This window comes from Phyllopteryx taeniolatus, chromosome 21 (assembly GCF_024500385.1).
Source record: "Phyllopteryx taeniolatus isolate TA_2022b chromosome 21, UOR_Ptae_1.2, whole genome shotgun sequence".
Classification (NCBI taxonomy): Eukaryota; Metazoa; Chordata; class Actinopteri; order Syngnathiformes; family Syngnathidae; genus Phyllopteryx; species Phyllopteryx taeniolatus.
The window spans coordinates 756,726-784,319 of NC_084522.1; the positions used below are offsets into that span (position 1 = coordinate 756,726).

The 27,594-nt window shown below is 49.3% G+C and overlaps 3 protein-coding genes across 4 annotated transcripts; 2 read left to right on the top strand and 1 right to left on the bottom strand.

Moving 5' to 3' along the window:
• Window positions 1–959: 959 nt before the first annotated feature.
• On the bottom strand, window positions 960–4,343 carry illr4 (immune-related, lectin-like receptor 4). 2 transcript variants are annotated; one of them, XM_061760242.1, is made up of 8 exons: window positions 3,598–4,343; window positions 3,443–3,518; window positions 3,273–3,347; window positions 2,435–2,533; window positions 2,267–2,353; window positions 1,797–1,960; window positions 1,388–1,512; window positions 960–1,314 (listed from the first exon to the last, which is right to left on the bottom strand). In XM_061760242.1, exons 1-8 carry the CDS (start codon window positions 3,688–3,690, stop codon window positions 1,113–1,115), a joined length of 921 nt encoding a protein of 306 aa, XP_061616226.1. In that variant the 5' UTR covers window positions 3,691–4,343; the 3' UTR covers window positions 960–1,112. The 2 variants fall into 2 exon arrangements, with proteins under 2 accessions (XP_061616226.1, XP_061616227.1); XM_061760243.1 differs by lacking the exon at window positions 3,598–4,343 and having other exon boundaries at window positions 3,443–3,591.
• Window positions 4,344–4,491: 148 nt separating this feature from the next.
• Window positions 4,492–9,328, top strand: ak2 (adenylate kinase 2). The gene is made up of 7 exons (XM_061760244.1): window positions 4,492–4,708; window positions 6,592–6,717; window positions 6,791–6,901; window positions 6,994–7,088; window positions 7,761–7,833; window positions 8,315–8,534; window positions 9,115–9,328. The coding sequence occupies exons 1-7, from the start codon at window positions 4,610–4,612 to the stop codon at window positions 9,120–9,122; spliced, it is 732 nt and encodes a 243-aa protein (XP_061616228.1). The 5' UTR covers window positions 4,492–4,609; the 3' UTR covers window positions 9,123–9,328.
• A 1,379-nt stretch (window positions 9,329–10,707) lies between these two features.
• Window positions 10,708–27,175, top strand: rnf19b (ring finger protein 19B). The gene is made up of 11 exons (XM_061760236.1): window positions 10,708–11,126; window positions 16,404–16,472; window positions 16,566–17,516; window positions 20,537–20,736; window positions 21,356–21,500; window positions 21,673–21,835; window positions 22,589–22,703; window positions 23,059–23,199; window positions 23,794–23,965; window positions 24,042–24,170; window positions 24,572–27,175. The coding sequence occupies exons 3-11, from the start codon at window positions 16,876–16,878 to the stop codon at window positions 24,918–24,920; spliced, it is 2,055 nt and encodes a 684-aa protein (XP_061616220.1). The 5' UTR covers window positions 10,708–11,126; window positions 16,404–16,472; window positions 16,566–16,875; the 3' UTR covers window positions 24,921–27,175.
• The last annotated feature ends 419 nt before the right edge of the window (window positions 27,176–27,594 follow it).

A 27,594-nucleotide genomic window follows, 5' to 3' on the forward strand; every position in this document is an offset into this window, starting at 1 on the left:
TGCTCATTTCTCTGGAATGTGCACGATGCTCGTAACACAAATGGAATTATCTTCTCTTTCACTTAAATAAAATAAATAAATGAACCGACACGATCTTATTGTGCGGCATGCAGGCCCGCAAGGAAGTGGTGCATGCTAAAGCTACGTTTACACTATATTCGTGTTGAATGTAACTGTGAGAGAGAGCGCTTAAAAGCATGAGTGAGCACACTACATGTGGATAACGGGCTCTTGTGCATGTTTAGGCACAAGAGTTTGATGAGTGAATTAGTCTAATCTTATCGAACAGTTATTGAGCGGCAGTGCCCCCCTGCGCTGACACCGACTCTGGAGCCGGGCCCGGCTGCAGGGGAGCTCCATTCGCCATAAACATCCTCCAACACTGCCCGCCGTCCACGTTTCATCCGGAGAAGGTTTGACAGCGTGAGAAACGCAAGGGACCCCATGACAACGAGAACTTACTGACACCCGTGGTAAACCGCACCGCAAACCTTTGAGACTTGGCGGCCCTGTCACGGATGCAGTGATAAACCACGAGGCAATTGAGCAACACTTGAACATGGACAAATATAGGGCCCAAATCCTACTTTTTTTTTTTTGCTCATGTTTTTTTCGTAAATTGTTTTTCATGGCAATTATAATGATTGTCAATAACAGTGGACTCCCACATATTTCCAGCTCAGCACCCGCGGATTCACCTATTTGCTGATTTTTTTTTTTTCTTCAGTTTTTAAAATTTCTTTTTCTTTTTTGCGAAAAAAACCAATCCCAAAAATGCTTATTGGTGTTATTCAAGAATTGTTTTGGTTTAAAAAAAAATTTATCATTTTTTTATGCAATTAGAATGGGCGTCAATAATACTCGGATTTTCGCTATTCGCGGTCTAGCCCAGTGCCTAATAGCGGGGGTCCGCTGTACTTTTAAAAAAAAAATGTATATAGTTGTGGATTTTTTTCTCATGAATTTTTGGCCATTTTATTGGGTCATTTCCAGTCAAAAGGATTACGTTCAACAAATCAAAAGTCACTTTGACCTGACTTTGTCTACTTTTAGCCTGAACTATTACAGCATTCTATGTTGTCTTTCAGTGGACTTCAAAAGAGAAATTGTGTTCAGAGGAATTCGCAGGACGGCCGTCCCTTCCGCGCCGTCTTCTCACAGACGCTCCTTTGCGGGACGTCACAGGCTTTGTCGAACCAGCACAGGAGGTCGTGAGCGCCGTCCTTCTCGCCCATGCGGACGCAGTCCTCACCGACCTCGCCGCCGCCTTCCCCCGACCAGTTGTCAGGCTCGTTCCTGCCCCACAAGCTCAAGCTGAGCGCACACAAATGACAACGTTTGAATAAAAACAAAAGAGCGTCGTGTTGAGCGCAAACGGATGCGGAACCTCGGGTCCAGAGGCGAGCCGTCCGCCCAAAGCCATCGACCCTCCTGCTTGGAGTCCGTCAAGCCGATCCAGAACTTGTCTTCCTGGAAGCTCATTTTGTCCCTCAGTCTCCTCTCCACAAAGCTCTAATCACATTTGACAAAGTGCAGCTGTGAGATCACACCCTGGGAAAAGTGGGGGTGTTGAAACAGCCACATTCTTGCCAGATGAAAAGTGTGACGAAAATCAGTTTCTTGTGATGTAGGAAAGGTGTAATGAAATGTGGTAGTTTGTTCAACTTCAAAGACTTTAGCTTGTAGCTTAGCTTAGCCGCCGTGTTTGCAAAGGAATTGCTCTGGTCGCTTGTTGCCAGGCAGAACTTGTGGGCTTAAATCAGTTTTGCCAGGCGCTGCAAAAAGACTCGTCGCACCTGCTCGTCGCGACTGTCGATCTTCACCAGGTTCCCATTCCTAAGCTGGCAAAATCTTCTGCTCTGTTCCCAGGTGCGCTGGTTGGTCGTGAACAAGTAGCAGCTTTCTCCGTCAAGCTCCCAACCTGAGTCGCAACTCCTGCAGACGGCGTCCTTTTGGAAGACTCCACAAAGACTTTGTGGTAAACACTGGTGAGCTCAAAATGCTAACGACGCACCCACTAATGTGAGGGCCAAAACCTATGCTGTCCTCTGCATAGTCTTCTGACTACCTCAAAAATCAACAGGCATGCTGCTGCTGCTAGCTTATTAGCCAACATGCTAACATTAACATTACTGACACGAGGCCTATCCGTGGCACTACGAAGCTTAGCTGGGCTAAACTAACGAGGCTAGCTATATGCTAAACCGATAGCTGCTTAATAAAGTAAGCAAGTGCCGTACATACGCAGTAAAGCGTTTTAACTCACTCTGGCCGTCTGACTGACTGGCTTTCCACACCTCGGGTTCAGCCTTCAGTCTTTGGAGGTTCTTCCTGCTCTGAACGTTCTGGTAAGCTGCAAGAAAGGAGGCGGCCATGATGAATAAATGATGCGCCTTAATATGCTAAACTGCTAGATAACGAAACAAAAACTCACAGATGTAACAAAGAGCAACAAGCGCGAGCACCAGGAGAACACACACTACCACAAAGGCCACTCTCTCCGTCGTCAACTTTGACCTCACTGGCTTGGCACCTGTGACAGGACCCATAAAACATACATAAACAAATACACACTTAATTGTGCACTGCGTCTCACACACACACTAACATACTCATTTTCCAGCATTGGTGTCCCACAGGGTTAAATTTTAGATCCCTTTGTCTTTCATGTAAATCTCTATGTACTGTATATATTTTTAGCTCTCGTTCTGTCTGGGCAGCATAATCACTTTTTTTACATTTATAATTAATTTTAAAATCTTTTTGTTAAATCCTGTTACGAACATTTTTCTAAATCAATTTATAAATGTTGTCATTGTTAAATGCTGCTGCTATTTTTAAATAAATTTCACATATCTTTTATTGTTCAATGTTACTATCATTTAAAAAAAAAAAGCTATCTAATTGATATATTTTTAATCCTTGTATATTTTTTGTTCTCTCATTAAAAATTCATTTGATACATTTAGTTTATAATACTGCTGTAATAGTGGCTGTAATAGCTAACAATACAGGAACCTGTTTGTGTAACATAACAGGTTCCTTCTTTTTTTTTTTTTTACAGTCAATTGTCTTGTTGCTGGCAATGTGTTCGATTTTATTTCTTTATGTTAAACTGCTCTTTAACACAAAGAACTAGGAACTTTTGGAAGACTGTTGTAGTTCAAGGGTCATTTGTAGGCCCCAAAAAGGCCCCGATTAAGGGATAGTACTCTTGAAGTATAAGCAGGTGGAAAGACGGGCTCATGACACAATTTGAGGTGAAAACCTACCGTGCAGTGGCTTCGACTGTGTTTTCGCCACGATGACTTCGGCGTAGTTTTTCTCAGGCGCTGATGAGGCTGCGTCTGTCCAACCAAATTCATCCAATTTGACCCAAAAAAATCAAAAATAAAAAGTATGAATAAATCCACTCGAGTCGCACTTTCTGAACAACACTCACCCTTGCTTTGATTTCCCCGTGATTTGACGAAAACCAAATCTGAGTAGAGAACTTCAGTCTCGGGCATTTTTGCACTCTGGCGAAAGCGTCAAGATCGTTAAATGACGATGATCTTCCTATTTGAGGCTTACGTGAGGAAGGAGTGTATTAATCACCAAAATCAGATGTTTTGTTGGTCTCTGAGTTGCACTTCCTCTTTTGTGCCAAAAAAGTCGTGCCAAGAGAAGTTTTGTGAATCTGAGCCGCATTGCTCACATAAAAGGCGAAGTTACAATCAATTGCCAAGAAACAAAAACAAAAAAAAACATTCTTTCTCTTGAGACATTTTAAGACTTTTATGTGACACTGTTAAGTTACTAGTGAGCAATCAAGAGCCCTCACAGGAAGTAAGGAAGTCATGATTAGTAATATACTATCATGATTAATAACAAAATAATCCATCCATTTTCCGTACTGCTTCTCCTCACGTGGGTCGCGGGCGTGCTCGCGCCCATCCCAGCTCACTTCGGGCGAGAGGCGGGGTAACACCCTGGACCGGTCGCCAGCCAATCACAGGGCACATAGAAACAAACAAGCATTGGCACTCACATTCCCACCTTCGGGCAATTTAGAGTCTTCAGTCAACCTACCCCGTGCATGTTTTGGGGATCTGCGAGGAAAGCGGAGTACCCGGAGAAAAGCCACGCAGGCACGGGGAGAACATGCAAACTCCACACGGGCGAGGCAGGAGTTGAACCCGCAACCTCTCAACTGTGAGGCAGATGTGCGCGCCAGTCGCCCGCCGTGCCGCGAACAAAATAATAACACATTTAATTTATTAAGCAATTTTTATTGAAGCCGAAAAGTGCCAGAGATATTGATTTTATAATCAAAAGAAATGGTTAAATTGTAAATGGTTTACAATTTAAACGAAGGGGTGGGTCGACACTGCTGACGTCATCTCCCTGTCATCCAATCAGCACATGCGTATTTAACAGCCGACATTGCGCACCATTCAGAAACGTGCATTCATCGTGGGGGCGGTGTCTGCCTGCTTTTCAGCCAATAGAAATTCAAGAAAGCGTCTCGACTGAGCTGTCAGCTGCGGAACGACGGCGACGTCACGGCCGCCGCACTTGGTGCAAACAAACCCAAGTTTCTTTTCTGGTCCTCCGCCACCTTCCACCGATGGCCCCCAGCGCGCAGCTCAAAGAGGCGATGGCCGACGTGCGTGAGGGCATCCGGGCCATCCTGCTGGGGCCCCCCGGCGCCGGGAAGGGGACCCAGGTGAGCGGGCGGCGGCTAGCGTTAGCTTTAGCTTTAGCTTTAGCTTTAGCTTTAGCTTTAGCTTTAGCTTGGACGCGTGCTGCTTGCTGGAGTTTAGCTAGCGGCTAATGCTCACTTTTTAAATGCCTTCAATGCGAGTTTCACGCAACAAGCGGCACGCCCCCCCCCCCACACACACCCCCACTTTCCGGCCTTTGCTATTATTGTTAAACCTTCAAGTTTCATCTGTGCTCAATTCAGTTACCTGAAGCTTAGTTTTACCTCTCGTTCCCCCCAGGCAACTAAACTAATCTAAACCCTGAAACTGCTCCAACTTCTGTGAAAAGCAGACAAACGAATGTATCATTTTCATGTATGTCCATCAATAACGCTAAAGGCACGTAAGTGTGCGTGTGTGTGTGTGTGTGTGTGAGAGAGTTTTCTTGGAACAGACACATTACGCAATGGGAGAGACATCCTGTGTATCCCAAAAATGGGATAAGCATCTTCAGAAGTCACGTTGCAAACCATGACATTTTATTTTGGCAAAATTTGAGTAGCAGGCGGACGGCCAATCAAAAAACGTTCTCACAACAAAAATCACATTTCCTGGTACAAAGCGAGCTGTACCGATACCGTATTTCACTGAAGTTATCATTTTTAGTAACGCATCACCGACAAGTGCGGTCTCGTGTTGTTTCGTTCAAAAGAACGAATCTTTTCAGTGAACGTAACGAACCGAATGAGTTTATGAAATGATCGGCTCCTTGGCGAGTCGTCTGGCAGCGGAAACGGAACTGCCGCGGCGTTCCGTGCGGTCTTGTCAATTGGAACACGCGGCTGTTGTGGCGGAGACGATCCGGTCAATTTTCAAAATAAAATACATTGAAAACAAATACAACAGAAATGATATAACTTGCTCATTCTTTCTACACGGCCCGGTAACAAATGAGGTTGGGGACCACTGATCTAAAACTAGCATAACCTTGCACGCATGTCCAGAGTGCCTTCTCGTACTTGAGCTTGACTTCGGTCTGTTTACGAAGTCAACGCTGAACACAGCTTGAGGTTGCTGCAGTGCTTCCCCAGCCGGAAGGAAGCGTGCCCAAACACAACTGTGCTGCTCTAGAAATCATAAGTACACACCTCAACAACTACTAACTGGATCCGAGCGGTTTTTGAAAGAGGCCCAAACACAACTGTGCTCCTCTAGAAATCATAAGTACACACCTCAACAACTACTAACTGGATCCGAGCGGTTTTTGAAAGAGTTTTTCCCCTGAACAACATGACTGCTGTTGGACTTCCTTTTGCATGCGCACACTCGTTTTCTGCCTAAACTGGTTAGTGCGGTGTAGCAAACCACGTGACTTGACTTGGACGGACGGTGTCCCGCGAGCCTAATGGACGACCAGGACGCAAATATTTAGGCCAAAGGAGCGTAGTGTGCTGCGTAGAAAGGCAAAAGTAAATATTTAGAGAGAAAGTGAAATGGAATCTGAGTTGTTTTGAATCTTTGAGAAGTAATGGAATTGAGTTTGGCTGAGACTGCAAGCAGCCAAGGTGCACTTATTCAGGCAGCAACATGAATATAACATCGGAGCTTTTTTTTGTTTGGTCTTGTTTGAAAACAACCAGCTGGGCTCCGAAACGGAACTGAAAATGGATTCAACTTGAATGACCCGCCTCTCTCGCAGGTCCGCTACACTTGACCGGTTTTCCGACGATCGGCCGGGGCCGCGGTTATTTTTGGCCGAGCTAGTTTGCCGCCTAAACGGGCTGCGGTAGAAACGGAAGTAACGTCAACGACCCTCCTCGCACCAGTTCGGTAACAATCAGCCGAGCGCGCTCTCGTTTGGGTCCGACTAGCTCACCGCCCGCACGGGCCGCTGTCCCCCCCGCAGGCCCCTCGACTGGCCGAGCGCTACTGCGTGTGTCACCTGGCCACCGGGGACATGCTGAGGGCCATGGTGGCGTCGGGCTCCGAGCTGGGCCACAAGCTCAAGCGCACCATGGACGCCGGCAAGCTGGTGAGTGGCGCTCGCGTCCGCCGCGCGACCGGTGGGGCTTCCCGTCACGCGGCCGTCAATTCCTGTGCTTCAGGTGAGCGACGAGATGGTGGTGGAGCTCATCGAGAAGAACCTGGACACGCCCCCCTGCGAGAAGGGCTTCCTACTGGACGGATTCCCCCGCACGGTCAAGCAAGCCGAGCTGGTCGGAAGTCGTTCGCTCGCTCGCCGCCGCCGCGCCGCGCCCGGACGGACGGACGCCCGATGGCGTGACTTCCTGTTTTTGTCTCCTTGCAGCTGGACGAGCTGCTGGACAAGCGACGCGAGCGGCTGGACGCGGTCGTAGAGTTTGCCATCGAAGATTCCCTGCTGGTGCGCAGGATCTGCGGCAGGTAATGGTTTCGCTAGCGCTTGATAGTGTTTGCTTAGCCTTTGGTGGTTTTGTCATCATTTTAGCAGCATTTTGTTGGTGTTTCGAATGCCTTTTTGTTAGCCTTTTTCTTAGCTTTTTCTTAGCATTTTGAAATGGTTTTAGCCTTAGCATTCTCATATTGCTTGGTTAGCCTTAGCTTTTCGATGGGCTTTTTTCCCTCCGCATTTTTTGAATGTTTTGATAGCCTTTCATTAGCACTTTGGTAGTTTTTAGTGATTTGTCAGCAGTTCGGTAGCATTTTTTTCCCCAATAGTGTTTGATAGCGTTTAATTAGAATATTATAGCCTTTGGTTTGGATTCTGGAGGGTTTTTGAGTGTTTTGTTAGCATTTCGTTACAATTTAGTTTGTGAATTGTTACTATTTTGGTAGCATTTGTGAGCCTGTTTTTATTGTTTTAGCCTCTTTTTTTTTTTTTTTTTAACATTTTCATATATTATTTATGATTATATTTTTGAGTCGCGTGTGTGTGAGTGAGACCCGTTTTGTTTGAAGTGAGCAGAGCGCCATCTTTCGGGGGTTCGCTGTAAGGCGGAAGATCGCTTTGCGGCCTGAAAAAAAGAATCCCGGAATCACCGAAAAGACAACGGCGTGCTTAACGAATCGGCTCTGATGTCTTTTCCGTCCCGGCAGACTGATTCATCAGCCCAGCGGCCGCTCGTACCACGAGGAGTTCAATCCCCCCAAAGAGGCCATGAAAGATGACGTAAGGAGCGCAGAGCTGCGTCTAGAGCAGCGATTACTTCATTATTACTTGCGCCCAAATCGTTTGCTGCCGAAGTCCAAAGTCGTTTTCAGAAACCAACGGGTGGCGGTAGACCAAGTGCAACGGGACTTGACGCTTATTCGAGTCCAGTTTGTCGCCTCAACGGGCTGCTGTAAAAAAAACGATAGTAAACATTATGAGAGCAAGTTCAAGGCCATTTTTATTTTTGCAAAAATACATTGTATGTGTAAACGCGGTATTGTGATAATCATTGAGTTTGTGGAAGAAGAATTAAATTCAAATGAATTCCGACAATTTAGAGCCAACTCGTTGGGTGCCTAAACAGGCTGCTGTGGAAATGTCGAGTAACCAAGCAGTTTGATTTGCTTTTTTTTTTTTTTGTGCGCGCCAAAATTGAAGAAGGCTGCCCCCCCCCAAAAAAATCAGCTCTTTCCTACCTTTTTGTGTGTCTTTGATGCAGGTGACCGGCGAGCCGCTGATCCGCCGCAGCGACGACAACGAGACGACGCTGCGCTCTCGCCTGGACGCGTACCACCGCCAGACGGCGCCTCTGGTCCAGTACTACGGCGCCAGGGGCCTCCACGCGGCCGTGGACGCCGCCAAGAGCCCCGACGTGGTCTTCGCCTCCATCGCGGCCGCGTTCGCCGCCGCCCGAGCCGCCCCGGCCCGCGCCACCGCCTGTAAAGTTTCCCTTTCCTACGTTGATGACGTCACTCGCGTCGGCTGCAAGCTAAAGTTTGCTTGTAAACAAACAACTGCAGTTTTCTGATAGCGGTTTGTTGGTCCGTTGGCCAGTACAGGAAAAAATGTCTTTTTGTTGATGACTCAACAGAACTTTTAAAAGCCGCACGTCTGCGGCGTCTCTGCAGACCTCCGACATCATCGGCCTTCAACGTGTTCCGAAACTGCAACAATTGAAAGGTTTCCTTGGAGAAGTTTCTTTCAGCAGTTTTGGGCCACTTTGCCTTTGATCTCCTCGGTCCGCGGCGTTCCTTCTGTCTGCACGTTCCCTGCGTACTGATGAGAGGCGAGAAAATAAAACGATAGCAGATGTTTGCGGTCGTCCCAGCGGGAACGTTTCGCTCTTTAATTGAGCTCAGCCGCCCGCTTTGCTCGCCGATTTCCCCTCAAATGTGAGCTCATGTCTAAGGCGCGTCCCAGAAGGCCTCCGTGACGACCGGCTTTGAAGTCTTCTCTTTCAACTAAACCAACACGCCCTCTGGTCTGTTTTGCTTCTTCTTCTTGTTGTTTGTGTTCCAGCTGCTTGAATCCCGCGGACACTCTCGCGTGAAGAACCGGAGGAACGTTGCGACAGAAGGACGGACGGGACGGCGGCTGCACGAAAGCGGAGAAATCCTCACGTGGCGGGCCTTCGGCGCCAGCCTTAGAATCCCGCCGTGTTCCGAGCGAGGCGAGCATCTTCTCCATCATTCCCGTGCTTCCAATAAACCTCAGCTTTTTTCTACCACTCTCACATTTTGTCTTTTTGGGTTACTTTCCTCTCTGAATGTACTCATGAAAATATTTCTTGCCACCTTGACATACTTCCCCCCCCCCCCCCCCATATCAAGGTGGTAATCAGCACCTCCAAATCTGAGACCGCGGTCCTCAGTCGGAAAAGGGTGCCGTGCCCTCTCCGGGTCGGGGATGAGATCCCGCCCCAAGTGGAGGAGTTCAAGTATCTCGGGGTCTTGTTCACGAGTGAGGGAAGAACGGAACGGGAGATCGACAGGCGGATCGGTGCGGACTTTGTATCGGTCCGTTAAGGAGCTAAGCCGAAAGGCGACACTGGATATCCTGGTCGCTCTTCGTTCCTCCCCTCACCTGTGGTCACGAGCTGCGGGTGGTGACCCAAAGAACAAGATCCCGGATACAAGCGGCCGAAATGAGTTTCCTCCGCGGGGTGTCCGGGCTCTCCCTTACAGAACGGGTGAGAAGCTCGGTCATCCGGGAGGAGCTCAAGAGTAGAGCCGCCGCTCCTCCGCTTCGAGAGGAGCCAGATGAGGCGGTCGGGGCGTCTGATTCGCACGCCTCCCCGGTGAGGTGTTCCGGGCACGTCCCACCGGGAGGAGACCCCGGGGACGACCCAGGACACGCCGGAGAGACTGCGTCTTTCGGCCGGCCTGGGAACGCCTTGGGATCCCCCCCGGAAGAGCTGGATGAAGTGGCTGGGGAGAGGGAAGTCTGGGCGTCCCCGCGACCCGACCTCGGATAAGCGCTAGAAAATGAATGGATGGATCAAGGTGGTAAACAATGTGTAGGATTTTAATGGAATAAAAGCATCCATTTTCTGTACCGCGTTTCCTCCCGCGGGTCGCGGGCATGCCGGCGCCCATCCCGGCTGACTTCGGGCGAGAGGCGGGGCACGCCCCGAGCCGGTCGCCAGCCAATCGCAGGGCACAGGAACAAACAACCCATTTTGCACTCGCGTTCACCGCTACGGGCAATTTGGAGTCTTCAGTCAACCTCCCGTGCGTGTTTTGGGGATGTGGGAGGAAACCGGAGTACCCGCAGAAAAGCCACGCAGGAGAACATGCAAAGTCCATGGACTCAATAAACCTGAATGCGCGGATGCCTTCATGTTGTCGTTGCAAGACTCGCATCAAAATCGAACGCTTTCTTTATTATATGTTGGAATCTTTTCCCCGTAATCCTGCTGATTTTGTTTGATTTTTTCATACGATAGCCATCAAAATCGGCGTTCCGTAAAGCTTCGTAATCCTTCACTTTCTCATGCCGACACCTCCGCCGAAATGCACCGCTTTGTTTCTTAACCTCGGCCCAAAGTGCGCAATCGGCTCATTTAAAACAAGCAAGAATGCGCGTTGCATTTTTTTTTCCGAGATGATGGAAATGTGTCCAAATGGCACTCCATAGGCGTGAGTAGCAATGCCTCCATTTTGCCATGACAACAGCCCACGCAGTTAAAAGTCCTCGTTTACTTGTTCACCCACGCGTATTGGTGGCCCGCTCGCCCATGTCTTCCTTTTTGTCACCCTACGGCAAAGGTCCAAGTTTGGGACGACTTCAAGCCGTTGGAGGAAGGTCGACGCGTTGACGTCATCGGTCGGGGCTTTCCTCCATGACGTCAGGCGAGCGAGAGAGAGAGAGAGAGAGAGAGAGAGAGAGAGAGAGCGGCGGCGGCGGCGATCACGCGAAACGACACCGGAGCACCGCGCTCACTCAACGGGACGCACCGATTTTTCAGGGCGCCGTCAGCTGCCGAGAGGCGGACTCGCGAAGCAGGAGGAGTCGGTGTCGGTCGCGAGCTGGTAGGTGAAGTCTCTCTGTGCTGTTGCTGGGCGGTAGCGAGTGGGAGATTTAAGAGCACCTTCGATATCCCCGAGTCACGCACGGCCGACGCGAACATGCTCGGCGATTCGCGGCTGGGAAGGCGACGCGACACGTGTCCCCATCGTCGGGATGTTCGATGGAGCGACATGGCGGTGTGGACGCACGTGAGTGAGGGCGACATCGGTCCTCATAAGGGGTCGTCACACGCGCGGCCAGACGCAGACAACGTGACGCGAGGCAAAAAGGGGCGTCCGCGTGGACGTCTTGAGTGGGGACACGCGACCTGTTCTCGACATCTGCGGCGAGACGGCCCGAGCCCAGACGCAAGCGTGCCGTCCTCGGTGTGGGCACAAGACACTCGCTGCGACGAGGAAGGCAGCGTGAGCCCGGCGGCCCTCTCGTGCGCCTTTTCCCACGGAACAGCCGGCAAAGACGCCACGCGCACTCTGCACATCCGATCCCGAGTTTCAAGGGCCAAATAAGAACGCACACAAAGGCCAAGGCTTGTTTTGGTGTACTGTAAAACTGACAATGACAAATGAACAGCAACATGTCCAACCGCAAAATAGAATTTCATCAAACAAAAGTCTGCTAGCTTGATGCTAACATCTAATGCAAAATGCCATAGACGGGCTCACGGAAATGAGCATGGGCGGGAGTTCTTTGCAGTCGAACGCACGTTGTTCAGCTCTCGCTCAGCCGGCGTTGGCTTCCTGACGATTTCCTTTCCCCCGAAGCATCCGAGCGTGACCTCGAGGATAGTCACACATTTTGCGTGTGTCCGCTGATCGCGCTTCCCTTTCCTCCCTGAAAGGCGGCGCCTTCGGGGTCATCGTGTCCGGCTACACTTGTTTTACCGTCATCTCGCTGTTTTTATTGCTTTCCCTTATTTCCGGAAAGTTCTGAAAATATCGCTCGGCTCTCAGCGGCGCCCCTGGGAAGTTAGAAACCTTGAAAAGCGGGTTCCCGTTCATCACTTAGCAAAATGCCCTCGCCGCTTCCAGACAAAGCTATTAGCCAGACGCCTCATTGCGCTCGCCAGCTGTTTGCCAAACGGGCTTTTTTCCCCCAGAACGTCTTTTTTAAAAAGCCAACATGCCGCTGCCTTCCTGAGGCCTCACCGACCGGAGACTGGAGTGAAGCAAAACAGCAAAGTTGGGGTCAATGAGAATCCAGTGCAGTTTCCCCCCCCCCCCATCAACTTTGACCCTTAACAATGCGTTCGGCTCATTGTTAAGAAGAAGACGGCGGCTTTAAATCTGTATGAACTGAAGCTAGTTTGCTAGTTCAAACCAACAACTTCAGACTATGATTATTGTCACCAATACACGCTTTGCATATAAAGCGAAGAGGCTCAAGATATTATCCCTGGGGCACTCCGACCATTTATTCAAGCTGTGTAAAAAGGAAGCTGGAATCCTTCAGCATGATGTGTGGACATTTTGTGCTCAAAAACACACAGTCATAGGTGTGTGTGTGTGTGTGTGTGTGTGTGTGCGCGTGCTGGGTTAGCGCCATTAGCTCGCCCCCTCACACACACACACACACACACACAAATGAAATTTCAAGGACTGCTTGCACATTTACTGCAATTCAGTGTGGGCGCTGCTTTTCTTGTCAGCATGCGGAATGTGGACGGTGAACAATAAGAACAAAAAGAACTTCAAGAAAAGATAATCACCGATCCATCTATTGATGAATAAGCTGCCGATCGATTGTGACGTAATGGAGGCAAAATGGAACTGTGGATCGACTGATAGTTTGTCAAAAGACGTTAGTTGCAGTCACAAAGACGAAACAAGAGTTTCACGTCCTGAAATACAAAATTCAGGATGAATTGTTCATTTCCCCGTATTTGATCAAAGAATTCTCATCCAATTGGATTCAATTCCCACTTCTCATCAATTTTCTCAGTTTCCGTGACCAGGCGAAAAAAATTGCAACATCGTCATTGAGTACTGAAAAAGGTCAATTCTCTTCTCGCGATTCTTCTCTGCAGTGAAAATACGAGCGAGGCAAATTGCATTCGAGTTTTGAATTTGTGGTTTAATGGTGCTATCCTTTGCTTTTTTTCTTTTCTTTTTTTTTATCACGAGTGCACTGAGAAACACCAATTAAAAAAAAGAAATCAAGTAAATCAATTCCATCATGAAACTAACGCGTGAGCCGTGATGTTTCCTTGCGCGGAGGACGTTCGCTGAGTCGTAACTCCGAATGTTTCTTGTTCTTCCGGGAACATCGAAAGTTTTCCGTCTCCTTTTGGGGGGGAAACGGAGGCTGCGAGGTTTGCCAGCACACCAGGTGGGAAATGACGCGAGCGCGGGGACGAGCTGGTTCTAAAGCTGAAAACGTCACGATTTGGATTTGGATTTAGTTTTTGGGTGTTGCGATGAAAGGACACCAAGCAATCAAATGCTCCCGATGGAACCGATCAGGAGCCCCGACCTCCTGTCAGCACGCCGTCTACTCTCCCGCCTGGTGCCGGCGCATCCCTTGACGCATCGTTCTGGTCCGCTAAAAGCCGTCACGTCCATCCTGACCATCAAAGAATGTTTTCGCTACAATAAAACCATGAAAGCGACCTCGTATATTTTCTGTCCTCGACCCGTTGACGCTGTCGTCCGGCGTTCCCGGCGGAGGTCTGTTGGGTTCAATGATACTTTTGGACATTTTTTATGTAAGTCCGTTAAAAGTTTATAACTAGGGCTCGACAGGAATGGATTTTTTCTTTTAGGCCGACGCCGATTCGTATAGTTGGCAGAATGAAATCTGATAACCGATGAATCGGCACATGAGTTCAAAAATCATGCAATGTTTAAAATCGTTTGCTTTTGGGTGCCTTTACGTTTACAGTAATAAAGATATAAAATACAGGCACAACGTTTGACTATTTTACAACACTTTGTCCTTTCGTATTTGTTTCACTTTACAACAGAGAAAAATCGGGGAAAATTGGCCGATTTTTCAAATGAAATGTTTTTCTTCTTTTCTTTTCTTTTTCTTTCTGTCATTCTCTTTGTGTTATGTTGTCATGTGTTGATTTGATGGGCCGGCCTCTTATTCCACATTCGCGGCTCCGCTCGACACGTTTCTCGATGAGGCGCTTCGTTGTTGTGCTGACTGGAAACGCCAAAGGTCTCGCCGATGTGACGCAACAGCGTCGAAATCACGTCACGCAGAATGTTAACAAAATGTTCCTGGTTTTGGTTTGGTTAAAGCTTACAAAGTCTGTTAAATAAGCATTTGCGTGCGTGTGCGCGTGGTTGAATCTCAGCCTGTGCAGACCCATCTGCCTCTCACACGCACACACACACACACACACACACACGGCTGTCCTCCGTTTTATTCGCTCGCGTGATATTACCAAGAGCAGTTCGCTTGTCGCGCTTATTGACTCACTCGTGCACATTTCGCTCCACGTGAACCTTCAGACTTGGAAACTGATCCGATTTCTCTTAATGGGTCAGAAAATGAAGATGAATCCATGTCCCATCATCCTTGTTCATCTTTCTATGCCGGCGACGTATGCTGTCAAGCCCCGCATACTCGCCGGTTCGGAGATTTGTTTTTGGAGCCGATCTCGCTTTATTCGCTGCAAATCTCGGTCGGCCGTCGGCTGTTTTTCGTGCAATGAAACCGAAGCGATCCAAGTTCTACTTTCGTGCCGTCCGGTGGAATCTTGGTGTTTTTGTTAGCTTAAATGTATTAAAGTGCTTTTTCGTCTGCATTTCCCTGCTTTACGCCTTTTGTGTGTATTTGTTCGTCCCGTGTGTGACGTCACGTCGGTGTTATTTAGGCTAATAGTATGTTAGCAATAGTATTTTTTTTTGTTCGTGTCGAAGAATGAAACTTCTGAAAGCAGTCGTTTATGTAACATGGGCTTGTGATTGTGTACATGCTCGAAGCCCGCCCACGGTTACAAATCCCGTTCTGCAGTGGGCGGGGCATCAAGGAAACACTGATGGAAAGAAGCGCTGGTTTGTTGTGAGTAGCCGTGCTAATAAAGTTCATTCAAAGTGGAACTGACACAAAATGGTGCCCAGTAGCAAGAGTTTTGCTTATTGTCCTGCTTGTACACAGTGCTGCTTATTCTTGTTACGAGACATGCGGTTTAACTTCAGGGACTTGACACTTCTCTAATGTGTGTGTGTGTGTGTGTGTGTGTGTGTTATCTGGCGAGAGGGCACCCGCATCTAAAAGCATCTCACACGTGCACGCGCGCGCACGCACACTCACGCAGCAGTGCAAACGCGAGTCGGAATCAAAGAGTTTTTTTGGGAATCACGGATGGCGGGCGGGCGGGCTGTGCGACTATTTGTGTATTTGTTGAGCTTTGCGGGCTTTTGTTGTACAGCGAACACCCCAGTTTGACTTTGAGAAAGTGGCGGGGTTGCCACGGTAACCGCTAAAAGCCGGATCGATTTTATTTTAGGTGTGTGTATAAGAGGGGTGAACAAACTTTTGTTTCAATAAAATGTGTTTAATAATATTAGACAGTCATTGTATATGTAACATGGTTTATTTTATTCATATTCTTTTATTTGACTATACATCAATTCACAAACATTTTACATATTTAAAAAACGAATTAAATAATGATTCAATTCAAATCTTTTGCACTTAAAAGTTAAATACAATTTTTACCTTGAAACAAACACTTAAACAGTAAATGCTAATATGGGGTTGGGACGGTGCCTTGAGGTACGCCTTGAATTTGTTCTTTGGCCTCGCTCGTCAAAACGCGCATATCTCAAATCATCTGTCCCCTGCGAAATGAATGAAAATTCATCGTTTCCAACCTCCCTAAAAATGAGAAAAAAGTATAAGGATAATAATATCCTTTATAAAAACAAACAACGATGGCATAATGAAATCACATGACAAATAATGAAACCATTTTTGTCCCACTTTCTCCTTCAATTGTGCTGCTCATTCTGGTGTGCATGCCTTGGCCACCTGGGGGCAATGTGAGACAGACGTACGGCTGTAAAGTACAGTGCTGTCGGCTGCCTCTCACTACGGCAGTATTATTAGTCGTTCTACGCAGAGGATAAAGAATGTATCCCTGTGAGTCTTGTTATATGGTATGTGTTGCAGCACCGTTTGTGTTTGTCTAGCCAAAAGGCTAACAACACCGCCACATCGATGCTAACTGTTAGCCTATGGAGTTTCTCATTGTATGTTAGCATTCAGGTAGCGGAGGCTTTGCGCTTGCTTCAATAACCAGCGTGTAATTCTCTTTCTTTCATGTTTAGTTTGACGCGTAAACTTCAGTGTGCGCCCAAAACGAAAAACGGATTGACGGCTCGCCACCGGAAAAGCACGTAAGTCGGGTCACTCGTATCTCAAGGCGCCGTAGGATCCTGGAACGGAGCACGCTCTTTGGTTGACTTGCTGTTGTCGTCTTCCTCACACAGCGCGCGCGCGCGCGACCTGCAGCTAGCGGCCGGGAGGACGTAGCATCTCCTCTGCGCTCGTTCGCGAAGAAAGACACACAAAACATCAAGGCGGGAGATGTAAGCCGTTCAAAGTCTCCAGTCGTCTTTTGCTTTCCTGCTGAACGCTGCCGAAAGGAGGTCTCTCGTGTACGCGTTTGGGAAGAACCCGACCCCCCGAAAGAGACCCAAATGATGGAGACTTGAGTTGTCTTTTGCGTTCTTGCTAAACGTTCCCAGAAGGCGGTCTTGTTTCTTCTTCACATCCAAGTGTGAGCGTTTCGGACTACAAATGGGCTCGGAGAAGGACTCGGAGTCGTCGCACTCCTCCCTGAGCGGCGTGCCCAACCCGAAGTGCCGGCCGGCCGGAAAGCGCCGACGCCGCATCTCCTTCCAGAGCCTGTTCCACGGCAAGCGTGGCTCCCGGGCGGCCAAGGGCCCCAAGGGGGGGGCCGCCGCCCCGCCGTCCCACCTTCCCCGCACGCAGCAGCAGCTTCTACCGTCTACCGCCTTGAGCCCGGCCGCCCCGGCGGCGCCCGCGCCCGCCGCCGTCCCCGAGCACCCCGCCCCCGGCGCCCCCTCGGAGCGGCTCTCCTCCGGCCGGACCTCCCCGGGCGGCGAGGCTCCGCCGGGGGACCCCGAGCTCCTGGAGTGCCCCCTGTGCCTGGTGCGCCTGCCGGCCGAGCGGCTGCCCGAGCTGCTGGGCTGCGGCCACCGCTCCTGCCTGTGCTGCCTGCGCCAGTACCTGCGCATCGAGATCACCGAGAGCCGCGTGCAGCTCAGCTGCCCCGAGTGCGCCGAGCGCCTGGCGCCCCGGCAGGTGGCCGACATCTTGGACGACGCGGCCCTGCTGGACAAGTACGAGGAGTTCCTGCTGCGCCGCTGCCTGGCCTCCGACCCCGACTGCAGGTGGTGCCCGGCGCCCGACTGCGGGTAAGGAATACGATCGGCACCGCGGTGAACCAGGGCGCTAACCGGCCGCGAGTTAGCTTAGCGCTTAGCGTTCCCCCCGGCCATGAAAGCGTCGCTTGAAAAACATGACAAACGAACATTTCAAGTTACTAAAAGACACTTCAACTTCCTTTCGGCTTGTCCCGTCAGCCGGTCACAAAATACAACGTCGGCGCCCGACGCCAGTTTCACCAATGGACGTGAAATTGGCCGGACGTGTCCGTCCTCTCAAGAACCCAGGCCCCAAACCGAACACGACGTCGGCCATTTTGGTTCGGAGCAGCCATTTTCGGCGCATTCCGGCGCTCCGACTTCGGAACGAGCCCCGGTCGCAAAGCGGGTATCCGAGATATCGCGGAGATATTTGGAGCGTGACGTCAAAGTTTGAAGAGAAATATTAGGAACCGCTCTCGGTATGCTGCGGTACAATCGTTAAACGGATCGTTTGGAACCTCGTAACCGAGTTCGCAGTCGTCGTGTGAGTTTGTCACACGACAACCGTAAAGTCCCACTGAGCGCACAGGAAGTGGAGGAAATGACAGCACACTTTGCGGCTGTGAAATTCACATTGTTCCCATCCGCCGCCTTCCTCTTTCCGCCCTAATCTGAACTCGAGACCATTTCACACTGCGGCGTTGCGTCAGCGTGGCCGCCTCTGATGAGGGCGCAGGTGGCTCAAGCGCTCTCATTTCGTACTGAAGTAGATTTAAAAAAAAAAAAAAAAAAAAGACTGAACGTGGTGCTGAGAAAGTCGAAATTGCGTATAGCATTAAATAATTGGTGAAGTGATTCATTGTTAATAATGTATGAAAATAGTAGTCCAATAAAAATCTATTGATTGTTTTATTTATAATGATGAAATTAATAATAAGGAATCAAATTCAACTCAAGTTGATTTATACGCCCCTGACTCACAAAAGAGGAGAAGCGGCAGTAAAACAGGCCAAAATCAGGGTGACGCGTTCAAAATTAGAAAATGAAAATGGATTATTATATCATTGTAAAATGAAAGGATTTTACATACAATACAAATAAATATGAGTCACCCATTTTAATATTTTAGTCAATCATTGGCTAATTAGGAACAAGGAAATTCAGTATGAATTGTGACATAATACAATTAACGTGTTTTTGATATTCAAATAAACTGCTTTACATACTTAACACACACATTTCAACTGAATTTTGAACCACGTCTACAAAGGATCTGTTGCTTTTCAAAATCTGACCAGTAAAGGTCGCGCGATCCTCTTGGCGTCAAACCGAAGCTCGTGCGTGCTCGTGCGTCGGCAGTAGCGCGGCGAGGCCGCCCGCTGACCTCGATGCTGCGAGGGATGACGCCAGCGCCGACTCGGCCGTCCTCCAAAGCGTCCGCGCCGTCGTCTGATTCCGAGGCGACGCAACGCGGACCGGGTGGCACCTTTACCCGTCGCGGGAGCCCTCGGAGGCGGGAGTCCCATGTCCGCTTTTTTCAAACCATAACTTTCCCTCGTGAGCTGAAACCGCCTGACTCGGATCCTTCCTGGCGTCCTAGAAGCTGTCGGAACGCTAACCCTAACCCTCAAAATGTGGGCGGAAAAGTCAACTTCTTCCCAGTACGACTCTACGATCGAAGGTTATTTGCAACCGCAAGCGTCCGCGGATCACCGTCGTGATCTGCGGACGACCCAACGGAACGGGCCAAATCCCGATGTAAAAACGGGGGCGTCGATATTCAGTTCGCCGCCAGCAACCGTAACGATCCGCGGGAAGCCGAAACAACCCAAATCCCGACTCGGTCGCTTGGAGGCCTATGAACAAAATGGCGACTGTCGCTTTGCAATGCACATTACCGCCACCTACAGGAGCGGAGTGCGTCGGTATCAGCTGCCACGTCCTGATTTCAGACTGACGTGTTTCGTTGTTAGCATTGGGGGAAGTCTGCACTCTGCGACCAAAGGCTGTCGTATCTTTATATCGCAATTTCCATTTCCTGTGATGTTTACTTTACGTGGTGGGAAAAGGGGAAAGGTCGTCGTCGTACCGGCACCCAAAAGACACGGCAGCGTAGGTGGAGGTAATAAGCCCATCTGGAACGTTTCGGATCTTGCCGGACGTTCCGGGCTGTAAATCCGCCGTATGTGTGCTCGTGGATTGGCCTATTCAGTAAGAGCGTCGGGGCTTCTGCCGCTGCTGACAGTTGCCATGACGATCGGGGATGCGAAATAGAGGCAGCGTTGCCAGGGGTGACGGGGCTTCATTAAACACACCAGCTCACGCCACCGTTGTGCGTGTGTTTTTGCACTTGATGTGCGTGTGCGCTTCCTCCTGTTGGTGTGTTCCCAAACGCAACGCTGACAACATGGCGCCTTTTGGAAACCTGCTCGTCCCTGTTTCCTTTTGTATCCGCCTGCTTCCTTGTAGCCAGGTGTTACCTTCAGGCACATTCCTCACACAGCAACCAAATGTCCTTCTTCTAATGTCTGTCTATCATCCGTCTGCGTGTTGTAGCCTGGTGATGCTTTCAGTGACAATCTGAAATCACATAATTCTTCACAGATCAACCAAATGTCCTTCAATGTTTTTGATTGATATTGTAGCCAAGTGTTGCCTTTAGAGACCGTCTGAAATCACAGGATTCCTGACCTCTATCTAAAAAAAACCTTCAGGCTTCTAGAAAGCAAAAAGCAAAAAAAAAAAGAAATGTCAGCAAAAGCCCACTAGAACTTGATTCATCAGAGGGGCTTTAAATGGCGGCAGGGGCGACTCCCGTTTTACGTGCGTTAGCTTGTGATCGGTTCATTCTGAGCGTAGCCACATCCCCAGTTATAAGAGGGTGTGCATACTTGTGCAACCTCAGTTGTTTATTTTTATTTCAAATGAGTTGCACAGGTTAAAGATGCTCACGTTCATGGTGAAACAAGTTTTTCCATCATGTAGCTTGGCCACAAACCTGGCATTTGAACAGGGGTGTGTAGACTTTTTCTATCAACCGCCGGCGGTCATCTTTTTTCCGTGTCCAGGTTCGCCGTCATCGCCTCGGGCTGCGCCAGCTGCCCCCGGCTGGCGTGCCGGCGCGAGGGCTGCGGCGCCGAGTTCTGCTACCACTGCAAGCAGGCGTGGCACCCCAACCAGACGTGCGACTCGGCCCGCCAGCAGCGGGCGCAATCGCTGCACGCGCACGCCACCCGCTCGCCAAGCTACGCGCAGGAGCAGGGACCCGGTAAGGACGCACCCACGCACGCGCGATTTGCGCTATTTGGCAAAGTGACCGCTGTGAAATTGTTATGGTGTCATTTCTCTTTTCTTTTCTTTTCTTTTTACCTCCATATCGTTAGCTTCATAGCACAATTGTCAAAGTCATTTTTGAACGTTTTCGTAAAAAGCAGAAAAACAAATTCATCCACCAGCCTGGATTCGACACAGTTGTTTTTTCATTTTAAATGATTTGAGTTTTTTTGGATTGATAGTGTGACGGTAAGTTAAAAAAAAAAAAGACAAAACAAAATGTAATTGATTGGAATGAAATTTGTTGATGCAAGGTCACAAATTGAATCTTCATGGAAATTGCCTGTTTAATGATTTCTTTGTTTACTTCGGGACATTTCTGTCCACTCAAGGACACCGTACAATATGGGAAACGTAGACGTAAGCACAAATAAAGCTCAAACCACAAAAATGTCAATTCAAATCATTCATAAACATTAGCGATTCAACATGTTCCGTTCAGGAAAACAATCAAATCTCTCGATGCGTTCAGGCGCCGATATTGTCCCGATAATGTGGAATTTTGCGGCGTTTTGTCGTCAGCCGATTGAGCGCTTTGCGTGTGGTGTGCTCAGCGGACGACATCAAGCCGTGCCCGCGCTGCGGCGCCTACATCATCAAGATGAACGACGGCAGCTGCAATCACATGACGTGCGCCGTGTGCGGCTGCGAGTTCTGCTGGCTGTGCATGAAGGAGATCTCGGACCTGCACTACCTCAGGTGGCCGTTTTCCTGATCCCAAAACACATTGCAAAAGTCTTTGTTTTGGTTTTTTCAGGGCGGGCGGAGTCCGGAATGGATTTGCGGCATTTGCGTTGCTTTCGTTTTGCCAAACACGTCGGCCCGCGGTCCCGAAACGCTCAGATCGCTCACGGCGCTTGTGCCTCCGCAGCCCGTCCGGCTGCACCTTCTGGGGCAAGAAGCCGTGGAGCAGGAAGAAGAAGATTCTGTGGCAGCTGGGCACGCTCATCGGCGCCCCCGTGGGCATCACGCTCATCGCCGGCATCGCCGTGCCCGCCATGCTCATCGGCATCCCCGTTTACGCCGGGCGCAAGGTGAGGAGGCCCGGGAACCTCACGGCAAGCTCAATCATCAAGAAAAATGTCGGACGAGGAAGAGCGCCTCCAAAAGCGAGGCCTCATTTGAGCCCAAAAATGATTCAATACGTCGTTCGCAGGACTTGAAAATTCCACAGACGCACAAAGACGCTCTGTTTCATTCGGGAATATACTGTACATGCAATTCTCATGAACACACTGACTGCTCCTTTAGTCGTCAAATAAAGCGGGAGGGCTGCCACTGAATGAGGTCAGAAGTCACCAGTTAGCATAATAGCTAACTGGTGCATAAAGCATAAAGTCATCTTGGGGCGTTTTCAGAAAACAGCACAAAAAAAAAGGACAAAAAGGACATTTGATGATTGATGCACACATTTCATGACATATTTTAATGACTTTCATTTCAAAAAAAATCCTTTTTTTTTGTATTTATTTTTTTAAAAATATCGAATTGCATTTTTATGTGTTTGATATCTTCACAATATATGCACATTATTTAATTGTTTTTAATTTTCTGATGCTGTTTGAATTTTTTAAAATTTGAAATCATTAAACGAATTTAATTGCACTTTTAGTTCATATTCTTTTTTCCATATATTAAATAGAATTTTGAAAGACTTCAATCCATTTTTATATATGAGAATGTTTCTACGATTGTATTTGAAAGTGTTTCAATCTCGAAATATGAAGCATTAGAGTTCCCAATGTAATGAATGACCACGTCTTGACTTTTTTTTTTGCGTGCCGCAGATCCACGCGCACTACGACCTGAAGAAGGCGTCTCGCCGGCGCAGGAACTTGGCCGTCGCGGGCGCCGTGGCCTTGTCCGTCCTGACCGCGCCCGTCATCGCCGCCGTCAGCGTGGGTGAGACGCCGGCGGCATCTCGTTGGCGCGTTCCGATGAGAACGGACAAATTCGAGTGATGACTTAACAGTTAGTTGGAATCCAGTGCAGCGCATTTGTCAAGTCGAGTTCACTTGCATTGAACATGGAATTTAACTTAAGTCGTGACTTCCGGACAATTTGGGGGATTTGAATCTTTCTCTTTTTGTGCGGTGTTGGTGTTGAAACATCACACACACTTAGGCCTACTAACTACTGTATTTTAATATCAGTAACGAGCGTGGCGCTCGGAGGGCCAAGTATTTTTTGTTTTTTTTTAGGTCGCACTCGCCGTTCGATACTCATCGCGTGCGGGCGTCTTGTCGTTGCGGGGCAGGCATCGGCGTGCCCATCATGTTGGCGTACGTGTACGGCGTGGTGCCCGTCTCGCTGTGCCGAGGCGGCGGCTGCGGCGTCAGCCGAGGGAAAGGCCGCGGGGTGCGCATCGACTTCGACGAGGACGACGGACCGATCACGGGTGAGGAGAGCGCATTTATCCTCGTATCCTGGAGGTCAGTGTACTAGTATGTACTAGTATGCTCTTTGTCCTCACTAGTAGGACAACTTTGGCGTATGAGTAAGACAACGGTTACGAATGAGGCAAAAGTGCGCACTCATAGACAACGAGGACTACTTGTGACATTATACAATTGTACTAGTTGACATATAGTGCTTCTCTAGTCGCACTAGTAGCTCACAGATGTCAACTAGTGGACAGATTTGCCTTACCTAACCAAGCCTTCACCCTTTTAAGAGGTTCAATCTTTTTGTTTTGTGTGGATTTTCTCTTTGAATTTTAGTTTTGTTGAAAATATTTTGTAATTCAATGGAATAGAATAACAATCAATTAGAAAAATTACAAACAAAACAGCATACATATTTGAAGGCTATTAAGCCCTTCAATTTGTTTTACAACTTTGTTTTATTTCATTTTATATGGCATTTAGAAAAAGTGAAAGAAATTTTCAAAGGACACGTAACCTTTTTATTTCGTCCATTTGTTTTTGATGGCAATGACGATGATGTTGATGACGACGACGACGATGCTAATGGCTAATTGTGCGCGACCCAGTGGCGGACGCGTGGCGAGCACTCAAATCGCCGAGCCTGGGCGAGAGCGGCCCGGACGGCGCGGTGAGCGGCCTGAGCGCCACCTCCCCCGGCGAGGGCCTCTCGTCGGCGCCGGGGACCGTCGAGGACGCGCCCCACTTCGACACCCTGGCCCGCGCGGGCAAATACGGCAGGTGAGGACGACGGCGCTCGGGCGGCTGCCGACGAGTCGGGACGAGTGACGAGAAAGGTGTTTGTGCGCCGCTCCAGGCCGGAGGTCCGGGCGGGGGAGCCGGCCGAGGAGTCGGCTCGGAAGGAGACGGGCGGCTCGGGGGCGGGCAGCGATTGCGCCGGCGGGAAGGCGGGCTCCATCATCTCGTCCTACACGCCGCCTGACAGGTTGGGCGGCTTTCATGTCTTCAAATTTGACAGCGATACAAATATCTCTCAGCTTTGATAACATTTCCTAAAGTGACCCAAAGTACACCAAATTCCGTCAGAAATGTTTTTACTCTCAAATATTTGGACTGTGTAATGGAGTATTCATGTGAGGTGCAGGAATTATTTCTGTCCGCTGGGGTCACCACCCTCACGTTCTACTGTGGTAGCTTTGACATTTCGCATGCAGGGCTTTAAAAGGCAGGGCGGGCATCAGCGAATGAGAATGGCGAGCAGGGTAGCCACTCTGCGTCTTACCACACGCAGGAAGTCAGCCGTTTGGGTTCGGCTCACGAGCCCCGATGTCGCTGCTCACTTTGTCGTCTTCTTCTTCTTCTTCTGCGGTGGACGTCCGCCGTCAGGGAGCGCACCAACCTGGAAGTCCAAGTGGACATCGAGACCGAACCCAGCCATCTCTGCCTGACCAGCGAGGAGGACCTGGCGCCGGCCGCCGGCCCGGGCGCGGAGGAGCCCCTGGACTGCGGCGCGCCGGGCCCGCCGCCGGGCGACGTCGCGCTGGCCCGGCCGGAGAGCATCCGCAGCGACCCGGAGAGCGACGTCGGCGAGCTGACGTCCGACGACTGCGACTCTCCCCGGCCCGAGGGGCCGCCGCCCGCGCGGGCCGCCTCGTGCCGCGCCCCGAGCGCCCCCGCCGAAGGCCTCGGCGCCCGTGCCGACGTCGCCCGTGCCGATGTCGCCCTGTACGTGTGAGACGCCGGCGCCCGTGGAATGTCCTTTCAGCGTTTAGGCCACATCCTTCCACATACTAGTGTACTCTTTCTCCTCACTTGTGACACAACACGTAATTGATGCCAACCCAAAAGATTTGTAATTGCCTATAGATGCCACAAGATGGCGGCAAAGTACTACTTGTGTCTCAATGATACTCCTCACCTCACTTCAGCATATTTCCACTTGCAATACTGTTACTGCACAAAAACGGTGTGTTCTCCAGCGACTAACGGAAGTTCCAAAATTCAGAATAGGCACATTTGCAAATGCCAACGCGCAAATACGCAGCGGTTCCCAATACTGGAAAAAAAAAAAAACGCAACAACTTGATTGGTAAGACGAGGTCATTGTACAAGTGCATTGAATCGTCTGATAAGCGAAGGCAGCGTGTTCTAGTATGTGGACCACATGAAGGACAGCAGATAAATGCTCCAACGGCTTCCGAGAGGCGGCGGCTCTCAGGAACGCGCGACACACATTCGCGCTTCCCCTCACGCTTTTCTTTTTTTTTGCCTCCCTGGCATCCGGCTGACAATCGTCTCATTGTCGGAGTTCTACCTCTTGAGATTTCTACGAGCGTGTTTACTCCCGCGTGCCAAACGCCTTGGCCCCAATGTAGAGAAGAGTTTTCCACGCGGCCCGGCGGGAGGCGGCAGTTCTCAGCCGGGCAACGCGTGCGCGAAACAACAATTGTGGCTCTGGTGTCCTCCTCGCGCTGTATTTCATTTGAGATTTTGTTGTTTGCTGAGGGCGCGAGCGCGCTGGGGAGCGTCTTCAGCAGACGGCTACCGCGCACTTTAGGGAGTGAAACAGTCCAATACGGCAAAACAACACGGACGTTTGAAGGCACAAGCGGACGACGCAGTGGCGCCATCAACAAGTAGACAATAGACAAAGAGGGCAGCGACACGAACAGTCGCTTTCTCTATTTGTCTTTTTTTCCGTTGACTTCAACGGGGAAGAGGATTTGAGATGTGACGGCTTTGCGCAGAATGAATTCGACTCGTATCTCGAGGCGCCGCTGCGTTACTTTCGATCGGCGGCAAGAATGAAAAATAAATATATCGATTTTGACGGACGTTTGCCCACGCGACAAGTTGTCGCCGTGCGTTTGTGTGCCTGCGGTTGGTCGGTCTCCTTGTTTGTTTTGAATGCGCACTTGTGCACTTTAGCCAAACCTAGCTTTCATCGTTTTGGGCGACTCGTCATCATCGCGATCATCGTCGTCATCGTGTGTTTGCAATTAAAGGAGACATATGACGCATTTTCCCTCCCACACAATTAAAAACGATTCCCATTTCTGTCAACATGGCCCAAGGGAACAAAACATCGAGCACAATTCACACGCATTTCTTGTCTTGCTGAAATTAGCCCCGTGCCGTGCTGCTCGCCGTGCCCGAGAGACTCTCGTTACCATGACAACCAGGGGGTGACGCGAGCCGATTGATCGGAAGCCGAGCCCAAAGTGTGGCGAACAAAAGACAGTCAAAGCATTTTCACTCTTGGACGCAGCACTTCACTATACTGTGTGTATGTGGCGCATGCGAACTCAGTGCAAATGATGTCAATTAGCTGAATTGTGTTGGCATAATTCGCTGATACCGGCAGATTTGACGTTTTTTTTGTTTTTTTTTTAAATCCAATTAAAGACACGGAAAAGGTCACTTTTCTGTAACATGTCTCCTCGAAGTTGCCGACAACCAAACTCAACAAATCTCACACCGGGATGCCTTTCGTGTCGGATCTGACTTCGGTGTTAACCTCCAAAACCTTTTTGTTTTGAAATCCTTTGAATTGTGATGTTGGAGAGGCAAACACCGGCAGTCGTCTTAATCGTTCTCACAGGCCTGAATTGTTTCTCAGCTTTGTGCTCGCCTATGACGAGAACAAACCAAAAGAAAAGGCTTCCTCGAGCGTTGGTGGAATGTTCTCCGTGTCCGAGGAGCTCCTTTCGGCCTTCTGCTGCTTATTTGATTTGCTGCACCGTTCACTGCTTTTCTGCCTGCGTGTGTGTGACAAACCGCTCGAATGTACCGCGGGCCCGAGCGTCGACTGGACCCATTTGGGTGAAAAGAATATAGATTTAGCAATATTTGAGTGTACCGAAAGTGCTCGTGTACTTCCTTGTCGCTCTCAAAGTCTCGCCCCGGCGTGAGGACGCACATGCAGGACTGTGAATGACTTTTTTTTTTTTTTTGTGGGGAAGAAATAAACACAATCTGATGTTTACCAAAGCAGTGTGTCATTATTTGCTGTGATACAGAACATCCTCCACTTTCTCTTAGCGCTTCACGTTTTCCTCATTACAGCCGTATTCCAATAATGGAATTAATACACCCCCCTCCCTCCCCCCTCAAAATTCTATACACAACATCCCTTCATGACAAATGTATTAAATATAAAAACTAAGAAACAGCAGAGGTGGAATATCCTATATGGCTCACTTGAAATTAAATGGTACTAAAAATAAAATATATATAGAACGCGGGAGTGGTTAGCACATCTGCCTCGCATTTCTGAGGTACTGTGTTCGAATCCTGCCTCTGGACTCCCTGTGAGGTGTTTACAGTATACAAATGGCTAAAAAAAAGATACAACAAAAGTAAGTCAAGATGACGTCCCACTAATTGCTTGTAAACTCTTTCTACTTGTT

What these genes read in the sequence shown, in the direction of transcription:
- illr4 (XM_061760242.1), bottom strand. Translation starts at nt 3,690, where the DNA reads ATGCGGCTCAGATTCACAAAACTTCTCTTGGCACGACTTTTTTGGCAC. An exon ending in CAACAAAACATCTGATTTTG is followed by an intron (nt 3,519 to 3,597) that starts GTGATTAATACA and finishes CGCTTTCGCCAG; the next exon opens with AGTGCAAAAATGCCCGAGAC. An exon ending in TCGACAGTCGCGACGAGCAG is followed by an intron (nt 1,513 to 1,796) that starts GTGCGACGAGTC and finishes AAATGTGATTAG; the next exon opens with AGCTTTGTGGAGAGGAGACT.
- ak2 (XM_061760244.1), top strand. Translation starts at nt 4,610, where the DNA reads ATGGCCCCCAGCGCGCAGCTCAAAGAGGCGATGGCCGACGTGCGTGAG. An exon ending in GCGCCGGGAAGGGGACCCAG is followed by an intron (nt 4,709 to 6,591) that starts GTGAGCGGGCGG and finishes TCCCCCCCGCAG; the next exon opens with GCCCCTCGACTGGCCGAGCG. An exon ending in AAGAGGCCATGAAAGATGAC is followed by an intron (nt 7,834 to 8,314) that starts GTAAGGAGCGCA and finishes TCTTTGATGCAG; the next exon opens with GTGACCGGCGAGCCGCTGAT.
- rnf19b (XM_061760236.1), top strand. Translation starts at nt 16,876, where the DNA reads ATGGGCTCGGAGAAGGACTCGGAGTCGTCGCACTCCTCCCTGAGCGGC. An exon ending in TCGGACCTGCACTACCTCAG is followed by an intron (nt 21,501 to 21,672) that starts GTGGCCGTTTTC and finishes GTGCCTCCGCAG; the next exon opens with CCCGTCCGGCTGCACCTTCT. An exon ending in CCGTTTACGCCGGGCGCAAG is followed by an intron (nt 21,836 to 22,588) that starts GTGAGGAGGCCC and finishes TGCGTGCCGCAG; the next exon opens with ATCCACGCGCACTACGACCT.